The sequence below is a fragment of the Hipposideros armiger genome, unplaced genomic scaffold (assembly GCF_001890085.2).
Source record: "Hipposideros armiger isolate ML-2016 unplaced genomic scaffold, ASM189008v1 scaffold_22, whole genome shotgun sequence".
NCBI lineage: Eukaryota > Metazoa > Chordata > Mammalia > Chiroptera > Hipposideridae > Hipposideros > Hipposideros armiger.
In genome coordinates, this window is record NW_017731372.1 from 630,311 (window position 1) to 642,728 (window position 12,418).

The window sequence follows — 12,418 nt, forward strand, 5'->3', positions numbered from 1 at the left end:
TGCTGGGCCCTCCTTGCGGTTACCCCACTAGGGGGTGCCCACCCCTATGTGCTCGCTCCACCCCACCCCTCTCTCCTAAGAATCACGCAGTGACAGAATTCTCAGCCCAAGGCAGGCTTTCTTAGGGTCCTCTTACGTGTTCCAGGTCATTGTGAGTCACCCTCCAGGCCATCCTGACCTAACAAATTCACCAGCCACCACTCCCACACGCCTATTGGCACTAACAGCCGGGGAGGCGAGAGTAACGGGAACTCTGGTTATCACTAGAGGAACCCTTAGTGACAAACCCAGCCACCTAGCTTCCCCCCAACCTGTTGACACAGCTCCCAAAATAAACTTAACTTCACATTTTACACAAGACAGCCACTTTCTGCCAAGAAGGCTAGGTTAGTCTATTTTCATGTCTCTGTTGTGCTGCTCAAAATTCTCACATAAAATATTGTGTTATGTAACCGTTAAACTGGCCGCACATTTCCAGCTAAGGAGTAAGCATGCAAACTATGAACACTTTCACAATAAAAGTCTGCTCAAGAGAATACGTTTTGGAGAAGAACAGAGACCGCTCGTTTCTGTTATTTTTCTCCTGAACGCACATTTTGCCAATTGGAATAAGTTTTGTTTACGGTCTAGCTGGGAAGTATTGCGCTGGGGCTGACGGCTCCCACGGAGAAGAACAGCATTGGGAAAACACCTGCCTTCCTTCGCGCTCATCTGGAAGGACACTGTGTTTATTTTGAGGAAAATATCAGTATTAACATCATGTTACTATAGTTCAGGGAATAATTACAACATTCATCATGTTTTGACTCTGAAGTCTTTTTCCTTTTGTCAGGAGTCCTAGATTTTGTTTCAAAGGGTACCCAACTGTAGATTTCACTCACCAAAGGTAAAATCTATTATTATTCTAGTATTTCTTCAGGTTGTTTTTTAATAAGTTGTGGGGTTTTTATTCTTAGGTTCAGCACAATGGAGACCACTTGTACTCATGAAAAGTTCAAAAACAACAGCTCCCCCCTCCACACACACACAAAAAAAGAATGAAAAGCAAACAGTTATTTGCTAGGGATCTGCTATGTGCCAGGCAATCCATAGAGGCCAAAGTTATAGAAGAAGTAAAAGACAAAATTCCTATCCTCGTATTCCTGGAGAAGAGTGCACATGAGTCAATAGATAATTGTATTTGGTAAGGACCATGATAATATGTATACACACACACACACACACACACATTTTGGGGTGAAAGGACCTTTCTTCTCAGAAGAAGTGATACTTAAGCTGAATCTTGATTATGAAAACAGTATCTGTTTCCTGAGCTAATTTGGGCAATACAGAAAAGCGTAAGGAAGAAGAAAATTTAATTCAGCCATATTTCCAATGCCTGGCAATAACTACTGTTAGATTTTGGAATATTGTCTTTCAATATTTTTTCCTATCACATTATTACAAAGTTTAGATCATATAAGCTTTTTTAATTTTTTAATTTAGTGTATCATAAGCATTTTCTTATCATTATGAATTGCTTTAACATCATTTTCAATAGGTGCATACACTTTCTTTGTATGGACATAATTTCCATAAACCTAGACTATCGTATGTTTGTGCTACATTAATTTTTATAATGATAAATATGCCATTTAAAAAAACTCTTTGTGCATAAGTGTTTGCCTGTATTTAAGATGTTTCCCCCCCCAGGAAAAAGAGGGATTCCTGAGTCAGGATGTGTAAATATATGAAAGCTCTCAGTACTGCCAAGTTGTTTTTCAAAAAGTGTGTGTTAATTTCTATTCTGATTAGCAGATAAAATTCCCATATGGGCCATGTTATGAAATAGAAGTAAGCTACAGGCACCTAAGGCAGAGGCAGAATGGGGGATGGAGTAAACATTCCAGCTAAGCGAGTCATTACTGGTTTTACAGAGCAGTAAAAGAACCTGATCTAGGTAGTTGGTATGGCTGAAACAGAGGGATCAAATTGGGACAAAACCTCAGGTTGGAGAGATATGCAAAAGCTATATCACAAAGGGTCATGTGTTTGATGTATATGAGGAGTTGAATTCTAGCCATATGGATAAATTCTCCCTTATCCCACTTTATATTCCACTCTCTGATCCAGCTCCTGTCAGTATGTGTTGGCCCCTCTTTAAGTGTCTTCGTCCTCCCTTAGCAGACATAGTACTTCTCTTTGACTGGGTGATGTTGTGTCTTCACCCTATTTAATGGACTGGAAGCCAGGAAGGAGTATGGGGCAGGCCCTCGGAAGTGGTGCAGGCCGCAGTCTATGCATCATGTGCAAGACCCAGGGAACTAGCCCTTCATCGGGAGAAGTGAGCTCAGAGCATTCAGGAGAATCTGGGCACTCACTATTTTCAAATGTGTCAACCAAAATGTCCCTGTCCCTAGTCTCAGGATCTCATTCCTTCCCAATCAGAGCCCAACTGTCGTTTAGCAATCCTGCTCCCGCTGAGAACTCAACCTTCTCTGGAACGCCATTACTCTTGTAAAAACCTGGAGCTCTCTTATGTGTTTCAAAGTTCTTCCTGCACAGTATTATAATACACTGAAAACGCTTCGTGTGCAGGGACAATGACATTGACATTTTTTATCCCCAGTACTTAGCACAACTCTTGGCACATAACTAGTAACAGTTTTAAGAATTGCACCATGGTCGAGGTACAATAAATATTTTCTCCAGTTTCTGAGTTCAAATGTGTATCAGTCCTTCTCATCCCCTAGGTTGTTACCCCCTTGATGCCCAGGATTAGTTTCTACTCATCTTTATCCCACTGCAGAATTTATTTAGCAGGGGTTCTCACATTGCCAGCTCCCAATGCATGAGTACTAAATTCTTTAGATGAATGATAGTACTCATATGCTGTTACTCTCTTAGAGTTCGGCTTTGTGCAGGAACGCTGGGTTAAATGCGCATACCATCTCCAATGTAAAAATGACCTAAATTGCAAAAGCTTATTTAAAAATTAGAACTTGTTATTTTCTATTAGAAAAATATTTTGGATCAAAACTTCTTTTCTTCCTAGGTCACTATGAAGTAGAAAATAGGCTTGTAAATTCTCTCAACCTTGAAGCCTCTGAACATTGTCTTTGAGATCTTTCTTTATTTTCTGCTCTCAGAGGGAAAGAACAAATCTCTGATGAGTAGTAAGTGCTGGCCTCCGGCAAAACGAAGACTAAATAAGGCTCACTGACATTTCAGAGATCCACCCATGAGCAGTTGCCCTGATGTCTCATTATTATCTAGGGTAAGGACGTGGGGTAGGGAGCAGAGCAGATCCACTTGATAGAATAGAGACGCAGTAGGGGCTGGAATGTAATAAAACCAGCTCTGGGATTGGGGGGCGTACAGGAGATACAGCAGAGACTTGGAAGATTCACCTTTCTTTTCTCTTCGTGATGATCAACCTAATTTTGGTGAAAAGTTGGGACCAAAATTAAGAGGAACTGAGGAATCCTATGAAGAAAAAGATCCGGGCTTCCAAAGAGGAAAGAGAACAGTTCATTCATTTTACAGATGTGTGTTGAGCACCCACTTTGTGTTGCCATGGTGTTGGGGGCTTGGGAGTTACTAGCAAAATGTTTACTCCATCCCCCATTCTGCCTCTTCCTTACGTGCCTGTAGCTTACTTCTATTTCATAACATGGCCCATATGGGAATTTTATCTGCTAATCAGAATAGAAATTAACACACACTTTTTGAAAAACAACTTGGCAGTACTGAGAGCTTTCATATATTTACACATCCTGACTCAGGAATCCCTCTTTTTCCTGGGGGGAAAAATCTTAAATACAGGCAAAAACTTATGCACAAAGATTTATTTTTAATGGTATATTTATCATTATAAAAATTAATGCAACACAAACATACAATAGTTTAGGTTTATGGAAAGTATGTCCATACAAAGACAGTGTATGCAGCTATTGAAAATGATGTTAAATAATCTCAATTATTACAAATAATTTAGTTGTAATAATTTAATCTCAAATAATCTCAAAGTCCCTGAGAGAGCATTCTGGTTGGGGAGACAGACAATAAACATTTTTTAAAGTAAGATTCCCAAGAGAAATGCAAACATACATCCACACAAAAACTAGTACATGAATGTTCATAGCAGCATTATTTATAGTAGCCAAATGTCCATCAGCTGATAAACAGAAAAAGGGAATGCAATATATCCATACAATGGAATATCAAATGGCCATTAAAAGAATTGAAGTACTGATACATGCTACAACATACAAGAACCTTAGAAACATGCTAAGTAAATGAAGTCAGTCACAAAAGCCCATATAACGTACAATTCCATTTATATGAAATGTCCGGAACAGGCAAATCTATAGAGACAGGAAGTAGATTAGTGGTAGGGACAATGGGATGGTTTGAGGGCAAATAGGGACTGACTGCTAATGGGTCCAGAAGTTTTTTTTGGCACTACAATTGATTGTACTGATGGCTGTATAACTGAAAACATACTAAAAACCATTGAATCGTATGCTTTAAATGGGTGAGTTGTATGGTATATGAATTATACCTCAATTTGAAAAAAGTAAAACTCATGGTACATTAAGAATGATAAAAAATACGGGGAGGGACGAACAGGGATCGGGGAGTCTTGGAGGGTGGGGTTGGGGATGCAATTTTTATACAGAGTAGGGAAGGTAGGTAACGTTTGAGTAAAGATCTAAAGGAGGTCAAGAGGAAAATCTTAGACTCTGACAGCTGCAAGGGAAGGAAAGATTTTCCCATCACGCAGTCATTCCCAGAGGGCAACTCAGGGATAAGAAACACCCGTAGATAAGGAATAGCTCTAGTTTTAGAAAGTCCTTAATGCTACTAACATATTATTTTCATATTTCCCCACATGATAAGCATTTTTTAAAGGCTCACAATGGCCAGAAAACACTAAATGAGTACATCTGGGAATCTAGGAATTTTAGAAGTTTTTGTCTGGTAAAGATTTAGTTTTCATTGTTTTGGAGATGCACGAAACAGGATGCTGTGAAATGTACCATATTTCCCCATGTATAAGACGCACCCTTTTTCGAAAAATTTGGGGTCTAAACACTGGGTGCGTCTTATACAGTGGTTGTAGATCTTTTTACTTGCATTTCCCACTGAGGATGAGGCAATATATGAAGACAGTGATTCGTCATCAGACACAGATGAGGACAAGCTAACGGTTGGGAGTTTTGACAGTGATGAGTTGTATGAATTTTATGATGAATAAAACTTGAGTTCAATAGCTTTATGTAATACTTTTTTTTTTCTCAAATTTCGGGCCCAAAAATTAAGGTGCGTCTTATACATGGGAGCGTCTTATACATGGGGAAATACAGTAGCTATGTTTGTTTTTCCTTATGGTTTTCTCTGTTGAACAAATACATGTTAACTAACACTCCAATCAGCAATTTATTCCCAAATACTTTAATTTTTCTCCCTTAGAACACTAATCCTTCCTCTTCCTTAACTCTCTGAGGTTAACTTCATAAACAAATAACTCTGGACGGTGAGGCAATACAGGAACAGCTCTCTTGGAAGCGTGTGTCTCCTCATTTTGGCCAGAAGAGGGCACTGGAGAGCTTTTGGGCTGTTGCAGGGCGCCGGTCCCAAAGGGCTGGGTGGAGCCTGCAGCATTCCTTGAGCCCGGCCAGCTCCAGCTCTGACTCAGAAGCAGGCCGCCTGCCTGCACACACCACTTTTGCTGAAGGACAAGTTCGGACACATCTCTCCCATGTGTAGCACTTCTTTAACCTCAAACGTGATGTTCTGCTAAACCTTCAAACTTTTGACAGTGTGCACTAAACTCCCTCATACTTGTTTTGTGTTGTTTTTGTTGTTAGCTCTTTTTGAGGTAAATGCAGGATTTTAATTTCATTTTCCATAAGCCACACAAAAGAAAATGAGAGGCAAGACAGAGTATGGACAAGGCCCAGCCTAAAACCGCTCACTGCCGCTCCCGTGGTGAAAAGCGAATGGCCCAAGCTTGCCTTAGTAACAATCAGAAGTCTTACATCTCAATCTTGACAGTAAAGGACAACAAGAATGACCATAGCTAATTAGCCTACATTTTGAAAAATACATAGACCTCTAATAGTGCAGCAAACATATTTAAAATTGATGATGACCACTGTGCGACAGGCACCCTCCGCCATTGTGGATGGGAGTAGAAATGGTTAGGCTCTCAGGAAGGCAATTTGGCAAAAACTTCCAAAATTTTAAATGTGTTTTAACTTCAACCCAGCAATTCCGTCTTTAGAAATCAGTTCCCCCAGAAATGCCTCTATCTGTGCACATAGAAATTAGCTGTAATAATTATAATAATGATGATAACAGATAGCACTTAGCACTTACGGTGTGCCCGACGTGGTGGAAGTACATATGTGGACTAACTTAATTCTAAAAATATATCCCAGTGATCCCCACTTTATTGATGAGGAAACTGAGGCACAGAGAGGTGAAGTAACAGCTAGGAAGCAGTGGAGCCAGGGTTCAAATGCAAGCAGTCTGATTCCAGAGTTCATGGTGACCACTGTCCTGTGCAGTGCGGGTTGTTCACGGTGGCCTCGTTTGTAATAGTGTAAAACTGGACACAACCCGCCTGCCACTGGCAGAATAGGTAAAATGACCAATAATATCAATACATCCATTTTATCAAAATGAAGTCAGTCTAGATGCCCTGACTTAGAAAGAGCCCCGAAGACATATTGTAGAGAAATGAGAGGGAAGGGGAAGGTGCAATTCTCAGAATAATACATATCATATTATTCCAAGTATGGTTTTTTAAATTGCATATTTGTATTTGGAGATATATACACACTTAGAACCCATAGACATCAAACAGTGCTAGCTGTAACCTTTGGGGAGGAGAGTGATATTGGGGGGTGGGGGAGCTTGTCAGTGGGGAATTTCGTGTTCTACCCTATATAATTCTGTATTACTTGAATGTTTTAAAGTAGAATATATTTATGTACTACAGTACACCCTTTCAAAGAAAGAAATTGATATGGTATAAAAATAGAAGGGAATCTTAGCAAGCTGTCCAATTAACCCCTTCGTACCACAAGTGAGGTGTTAAGAAGTAAAATGGAGTGTGTGTTGTTATGTGTACAATGGCTGAGCTAAGCTGGAGCCTGCCAACCTGACTCTTGTACCAGGGTTCTTCATGTTACATCACTTTGATTTCACTCTGGTGAAACCTCTGAAAATAAGTTATGCACTCTCTTCATGTGATTTCACAGTTACATTTTGTTTCAGAGATTTGAAATTGTGTGGCCTTTAAAAAGCTTTGGAAGGATGTGTGATGCCAGTCCTTCAATCAACAAGTATTTATTAAATCAAGTAATTAGATAGTACTAATTAGATGCTAATTGTTATATGCCAGGTACTGTGGAATATAATGTTGACCAAGATAAATACAGTTCTTGCCCTCAAGAAATACGGGAAAATGTTCCCCACATAGCCACATATTAAAAGACCAAAATGTGAGGCTGTAGATGCTAGAAGAAAATACACAAAAATGTTAACAGCCTTACCTCATGTAGTTCTTTACATATTTCCATGCTTTTTTTTTTAAGTTTTCTATTTGCATGTATTTCTTTCACAATCAGAAAAATATATTTTAAAGAATCAAGTAGCTCCTTGTCTCAGTTTCGAAGCCTATTGAATTAAATGAAAAAGGAAGAAGGTCATTATACTGGAGGAAATGAAATGTCTCCTGGGGGCAAAAAGAAAGGCTTGGGCCAGCTCCTCTGTTCCTGACACTGAACCGTAAGTCCATGGACTTCTCAGGGAAAAGGCTTCTCAGAGGGCAGTGAATGGAAGGGGGAGACGTCTCCCGCCACGTTACTAGGGAACAATCACGCGGTACGCTTGAGGAGAAAGAACAACCGGAAGCCGGTACAGGCCAGTGGACTAGCCCCCCCGCTTTGGACGGTCCAGCTCAACCCCTTTCTAGCTATGCAAACTTGAGAAACGTATTCGCCTTTCTAAACTTCAGATTCTCCATCTGTAAGTGGGAATAAGGATGGGAAGGATACCATTGGGTGGTGATGAGAGTTAAATGAGATAATGGATGTAAAAAGCTCAAAACGGGTTGGCACAGAAGTCGTGCTTAGTGAGTGTATGTTACCTGCCGCTAAGCTCAGCAGCAGAACCTAATTCTCATTCCCTGACCACCCCCCACACACCCCACACACTGTGCACACACGTGTTGGCATCCACACACTAAAAAACACAGTATATACCATAGAGAAAATGTCATTAGAGCTATTTCGGGCAGTCATACAAATTAGCTCATTGACCTAACAATTTTTTTGGCTAGAGATGGAACAGCCATGCATATTAAAATATAATAAATAGAGTGATGCATTAGAAAAAAATTTTCACATTATTGTTTAGGGTTTCTCTTTATCTGTAGAAATAGGTCTTAATATTTTACTATAGCCACTGCTTCATGTTTCAAATCCCTTAAAAATAAATAATAGAAAAACTCTGAAAAAAATAATGGCCATGTAATAAAGCAAGAAGGCTTAGCCCTGAGTGCCAGAGCTCCCAAATAAACAAAGACTTGGGTGCCCCCCCTGACATGTGACCTGGAGAACTGTCCAACTTGAAGGGACCGCATGGGCTTGGGCAGTGAGGCTATTCACGGCACCCACAGCAACTTAACCCTTACTCACTGCCCAGCACAAGAAGTTGGGTCCTTCAGCTCATCAACGCTTTCAACAGCCCTTTGTCAAAGACTACGCCTTTGTGTAATAATGCAGCACTGGCTGCATCTTGAAGGAAAGTAAAACAATTCATTAAACCTACCATGAAATCCTAAGATCATTTCCCAAAAAGTAGCCCTACTGCTGAGAACCCTCTTGTAACCAGGTGCGAAGTCAGCCTGGGTGCAAATCCAGCACAAATAAGGACAGAAAGAAGGAAAGGCAGAGCCCTGATCCAACTGTGCCTGAAGCTTAGAACCACCCCTGGACTCTTCAATCATTTGGTCCAATACATCCCTATGATTTAGAAAATGATCATCAGTAATGGATGGCTTATATTGTCTATAGTAGTGAAACAAACAGGTACCCAGTAGAATGAGCGAGCTTTCCATTCTGGTTTTTAGCCCTAGAACCAAATGTATGGTGCATGGACTCATGCAGAGTCACACCAGAGTTTTAAAAAGAATATGTTTGTTCCCATATCACTAGGAATTCCAATTCCTATTTCTTTTGGAATCTGAACATAGATTCATTTCACATATATTAAAAGTCTAAGTCACAGTATATTTTACAGATGGACACACTTCATAAGGCAGCTTATTGGCTGCAGGTTTGGGAGGCTCACCCGTGGAGGACTCTGCTGGCTGAGAGGGCTGAAGCACTGGATGACCTGGGATTCCTGCCAGAGCTGACTGGCCAAGGGACCCAGGGCCCAAGGGAGCTATGTGAACGAGCACTGTTCCAGGAAGTCACTCAGCAATCTTTCTTCTGTGGGTTTGTTGCTGGAGGGAACATACCAAGCACTAAGGGAAGGGAAAATGAGCTACGTATTAAGTAAGGAGCTGCTTGACTTCACCAAAATGTTTTCATGCTCTTTCTCTTTGATCTCAGAGTGAGCAAGAGGCACGAAGCATGCAAACCATGTCTTTACCTCATAAATGTTGAAAAACTTGAATTACTGAATACTTTTAACTGGCTTTTGCCCATTTAGATAATAAAAACCACCTTGAGGCAGCCTGGGGATAAATATATAGTAGTAATGGGCCATTAGAAAACTCCAGTTCAAAGCAGGCTCCAATTGGACTTATAAGTGTAATTGTTTTTATCTTGTAGCGTTGAAAAGTTAGTATCTTTCTAAAGAACTGAGAATCAAAGGGTAACTAATGGACTAGAAAAAAAAAGTGGAATGGTTTAAGATGGAATGATTTGCGATGGGTTGGGACCCCTCTAGTACAAAACAATTGAAAATTTAATTACATTCATAACCAAGTGTATCTCCTCAGCCTAGAGCTGTAAGGATTCCACAAATTAGCCCATGCTTCCTTTTCTAGCCTCGTCTCCTTGCTAAACTTTCTTTAACCCATACAAACACTGCGACGCCATTCATACCATATCTTCCTTTTGGGGTTTTGTTCAAGCTGCTCTATTCCTGCTTGAAATGCCCTCTTCCTTTCCTTCCCCACCAAATTTATACTCTTTATGTGTTTAAGTGCCCATCAAATTTATACTCTTCACTTAAAACATAGCTCAACCCTGACGTGCTCTAAAGTGACTCACCAGGTTCTTCTGGCAGGAAAGAATCGCGCTCTCCTGAATCTATTTTCATAGCACTCTGTGTGTACCAGTATTGTACACGTATTGCCATCTGCCTTGTATCACAGTTATGTATGTGTTTATCTTTCATGCTTGGTTTCTAGCCCAGAATGCAAGGCCATGTCTCTTTCACCTTGGAGCCTCCATCTATGAGCTTGGCACATATTGTACAGCTCACAGACTCAGTACATCCCCATTTCCTTGTAGTACTTACGGGTGTGCACTACCCATAGCTCACCGTGATCATCCCAGCATTGTTTTAAGAGCTCTACATGTATCGACTCATGGAAAACACACAACAGTGCTGTGAGGTAGGTTACCATTATTACCCAGGTTTACAGCTGAAGAAACTGAGATGTTAGAATGAATTGCCAAAGAGCATATAGCTAATGACTAGTTAATATCATAACTTGGATATGAATCCAGAAAGCCTGGTTCCATAGTCATGCTTATATATATGTGTGTGTGTATATATATATATATATATATATATATATATATATATATATATATACCATTCATCTTAATTATTGTACTCTTTTTGGAGAAATCAGAGACTTTGATAAGACACACATTATATGTAGAATTTTAAAGGTCTGCTATCGTACATGCTAGATTAGGAGAGTTTGACTGAACGTGGGTAAATCCATTGTAAATTGAGAGCTATTGAAACAGACATTGCTTACGTTTTCAGGCTGCCCTGCATCTTTGATCACTCTTGCTATGTCTAGGAGATCTCTGGCCAAGGAGTGTTGCTTCCCCAAAATAGAAACCCAGAAAACTCAATTTCCCCAGGATCCTTTGCAGCTGGCACAGAGGCACGTGAAACTTTACTGCAGAAGTTGCATGAGGGATCAGGCTGTGCAGAGGACCTCCCGATTGCCGACGAGGCTAGAAGCAGAGGGCATGACCATGGCTGTCAGGGTTGAGTTCTCACCCAGATGTCAGCTTTGCTTCTGACCAGCAGTGTGGGTACTGTGAAATCAGTCCCTGGCAGAGGGGCCATGGCGTGCCCTCCATGGTGGGGAGAGCACAGCCCGCTGGTCCCCCTCAGACCAGCTCTGCTCCAAGGTTTTCAGTGTTGTTCCTGGACGTGTGGCCTCAAATCGAGCCTGTTTTCTCCAGTCCCCCCACTGAATCTGTGAGCCACCTCATCACATTGTGGTTTAGAATAAGAAACATGGATTTGGTGTTTGTCCCAGTGATGACAGCATCAAAGATGTCTTTTGTTTTGTTAATGAAGTGACTTTTGGAAAATCCCTAGGTAACCTAAGGATGGGCACTGGTGACTAGGTGAACCAACCATGTGATGAGAGGGTCAGATCTTCCAGTGCACCCCAACCCCAACCGCTGCCTCCACCTCTGAGGAGGGGAGCGGAGCTGGAAGCTGAGTTCAATCACCAATGACCAATTATTTAATCAAGCATGCCTATGTGATGAAGTCTCCAAAAGGATAAAACCCCAAAAGGATGGGGGTTCAGAGAGCTTCTGGGTTGGTGACTACTTGTAGATGTAGAGAGAAGGCACCCTCAGAGAGCGTGGAAGCTCCACACCCCTTTCCACACCCTCTGCATTCCTTCCACCTGGTGGTTCATGAGTTATATCTTTTCATAATAAACTGGTAAGTAAACTGACCTAGTAAGTAAAATGCTCCTCCAAGTTCTGTGAGCCTCTCGAGCAAGTTAATTGAACCTGAGGAGGGGGTTGTAGGAAGCTCTGATCTATATAGCACAGGTAACAGTGTGGGCTTGAGATTGGTGACTGAAGTGAGGAGGAGGGGACAGTCTTGTAGGACTGCGTCCTTGACCTGTGAGATCTGACACTATCTCCAGGTTAATTGCTAGGCGGTGTTGAAAAAACACACCTTGCCACACCTCGGTTCCTTTTCTCCTTTTACAGCTTTATCGAGCTATGCATTCCATAATATTCACCCAATATCCTTTAAAAATTTCTTTCAACAAACTGCTTAACTCCCCATAGCCAGCTTCAGTTCTTTATAACTAAAAACTCTGATTGAGTTGTCTATAATCATTAAGTTACATGGTGTTTTCTTTGGGGTGTTTTGTCGTCACTTTTATTGTCATCACCATTTTTATTCATCAGTC

At 40.9% G+C, this 12,418-nt stretch overlaps 1 protein-coding gene across 1 annotated transcript in view; it reads right to left on the reverse strand.

The window, feature by feature from the left end:
* Positions 1-7,574, reverse strand: part of SHCBP1L (SHC binding and spindle associated 1 like) — a 29,704-nt gene extending 22,130 nt beyond the window's left edge. The window contains exon 1 of the mRNA XM_019635439.1: positions 7,545-7,574. Coding sequence (XP_019490984.1) covers positions 7,545-7,571 — 27 coding nt within the window. The 5' untranslated portion in view covers positions 7,572-7,574. The remainder of the gene's footprint in view (positions 1-7,544) is intronic.
* Positions 7,575-12,418: the final 4,844 nt, after the last annotated feature.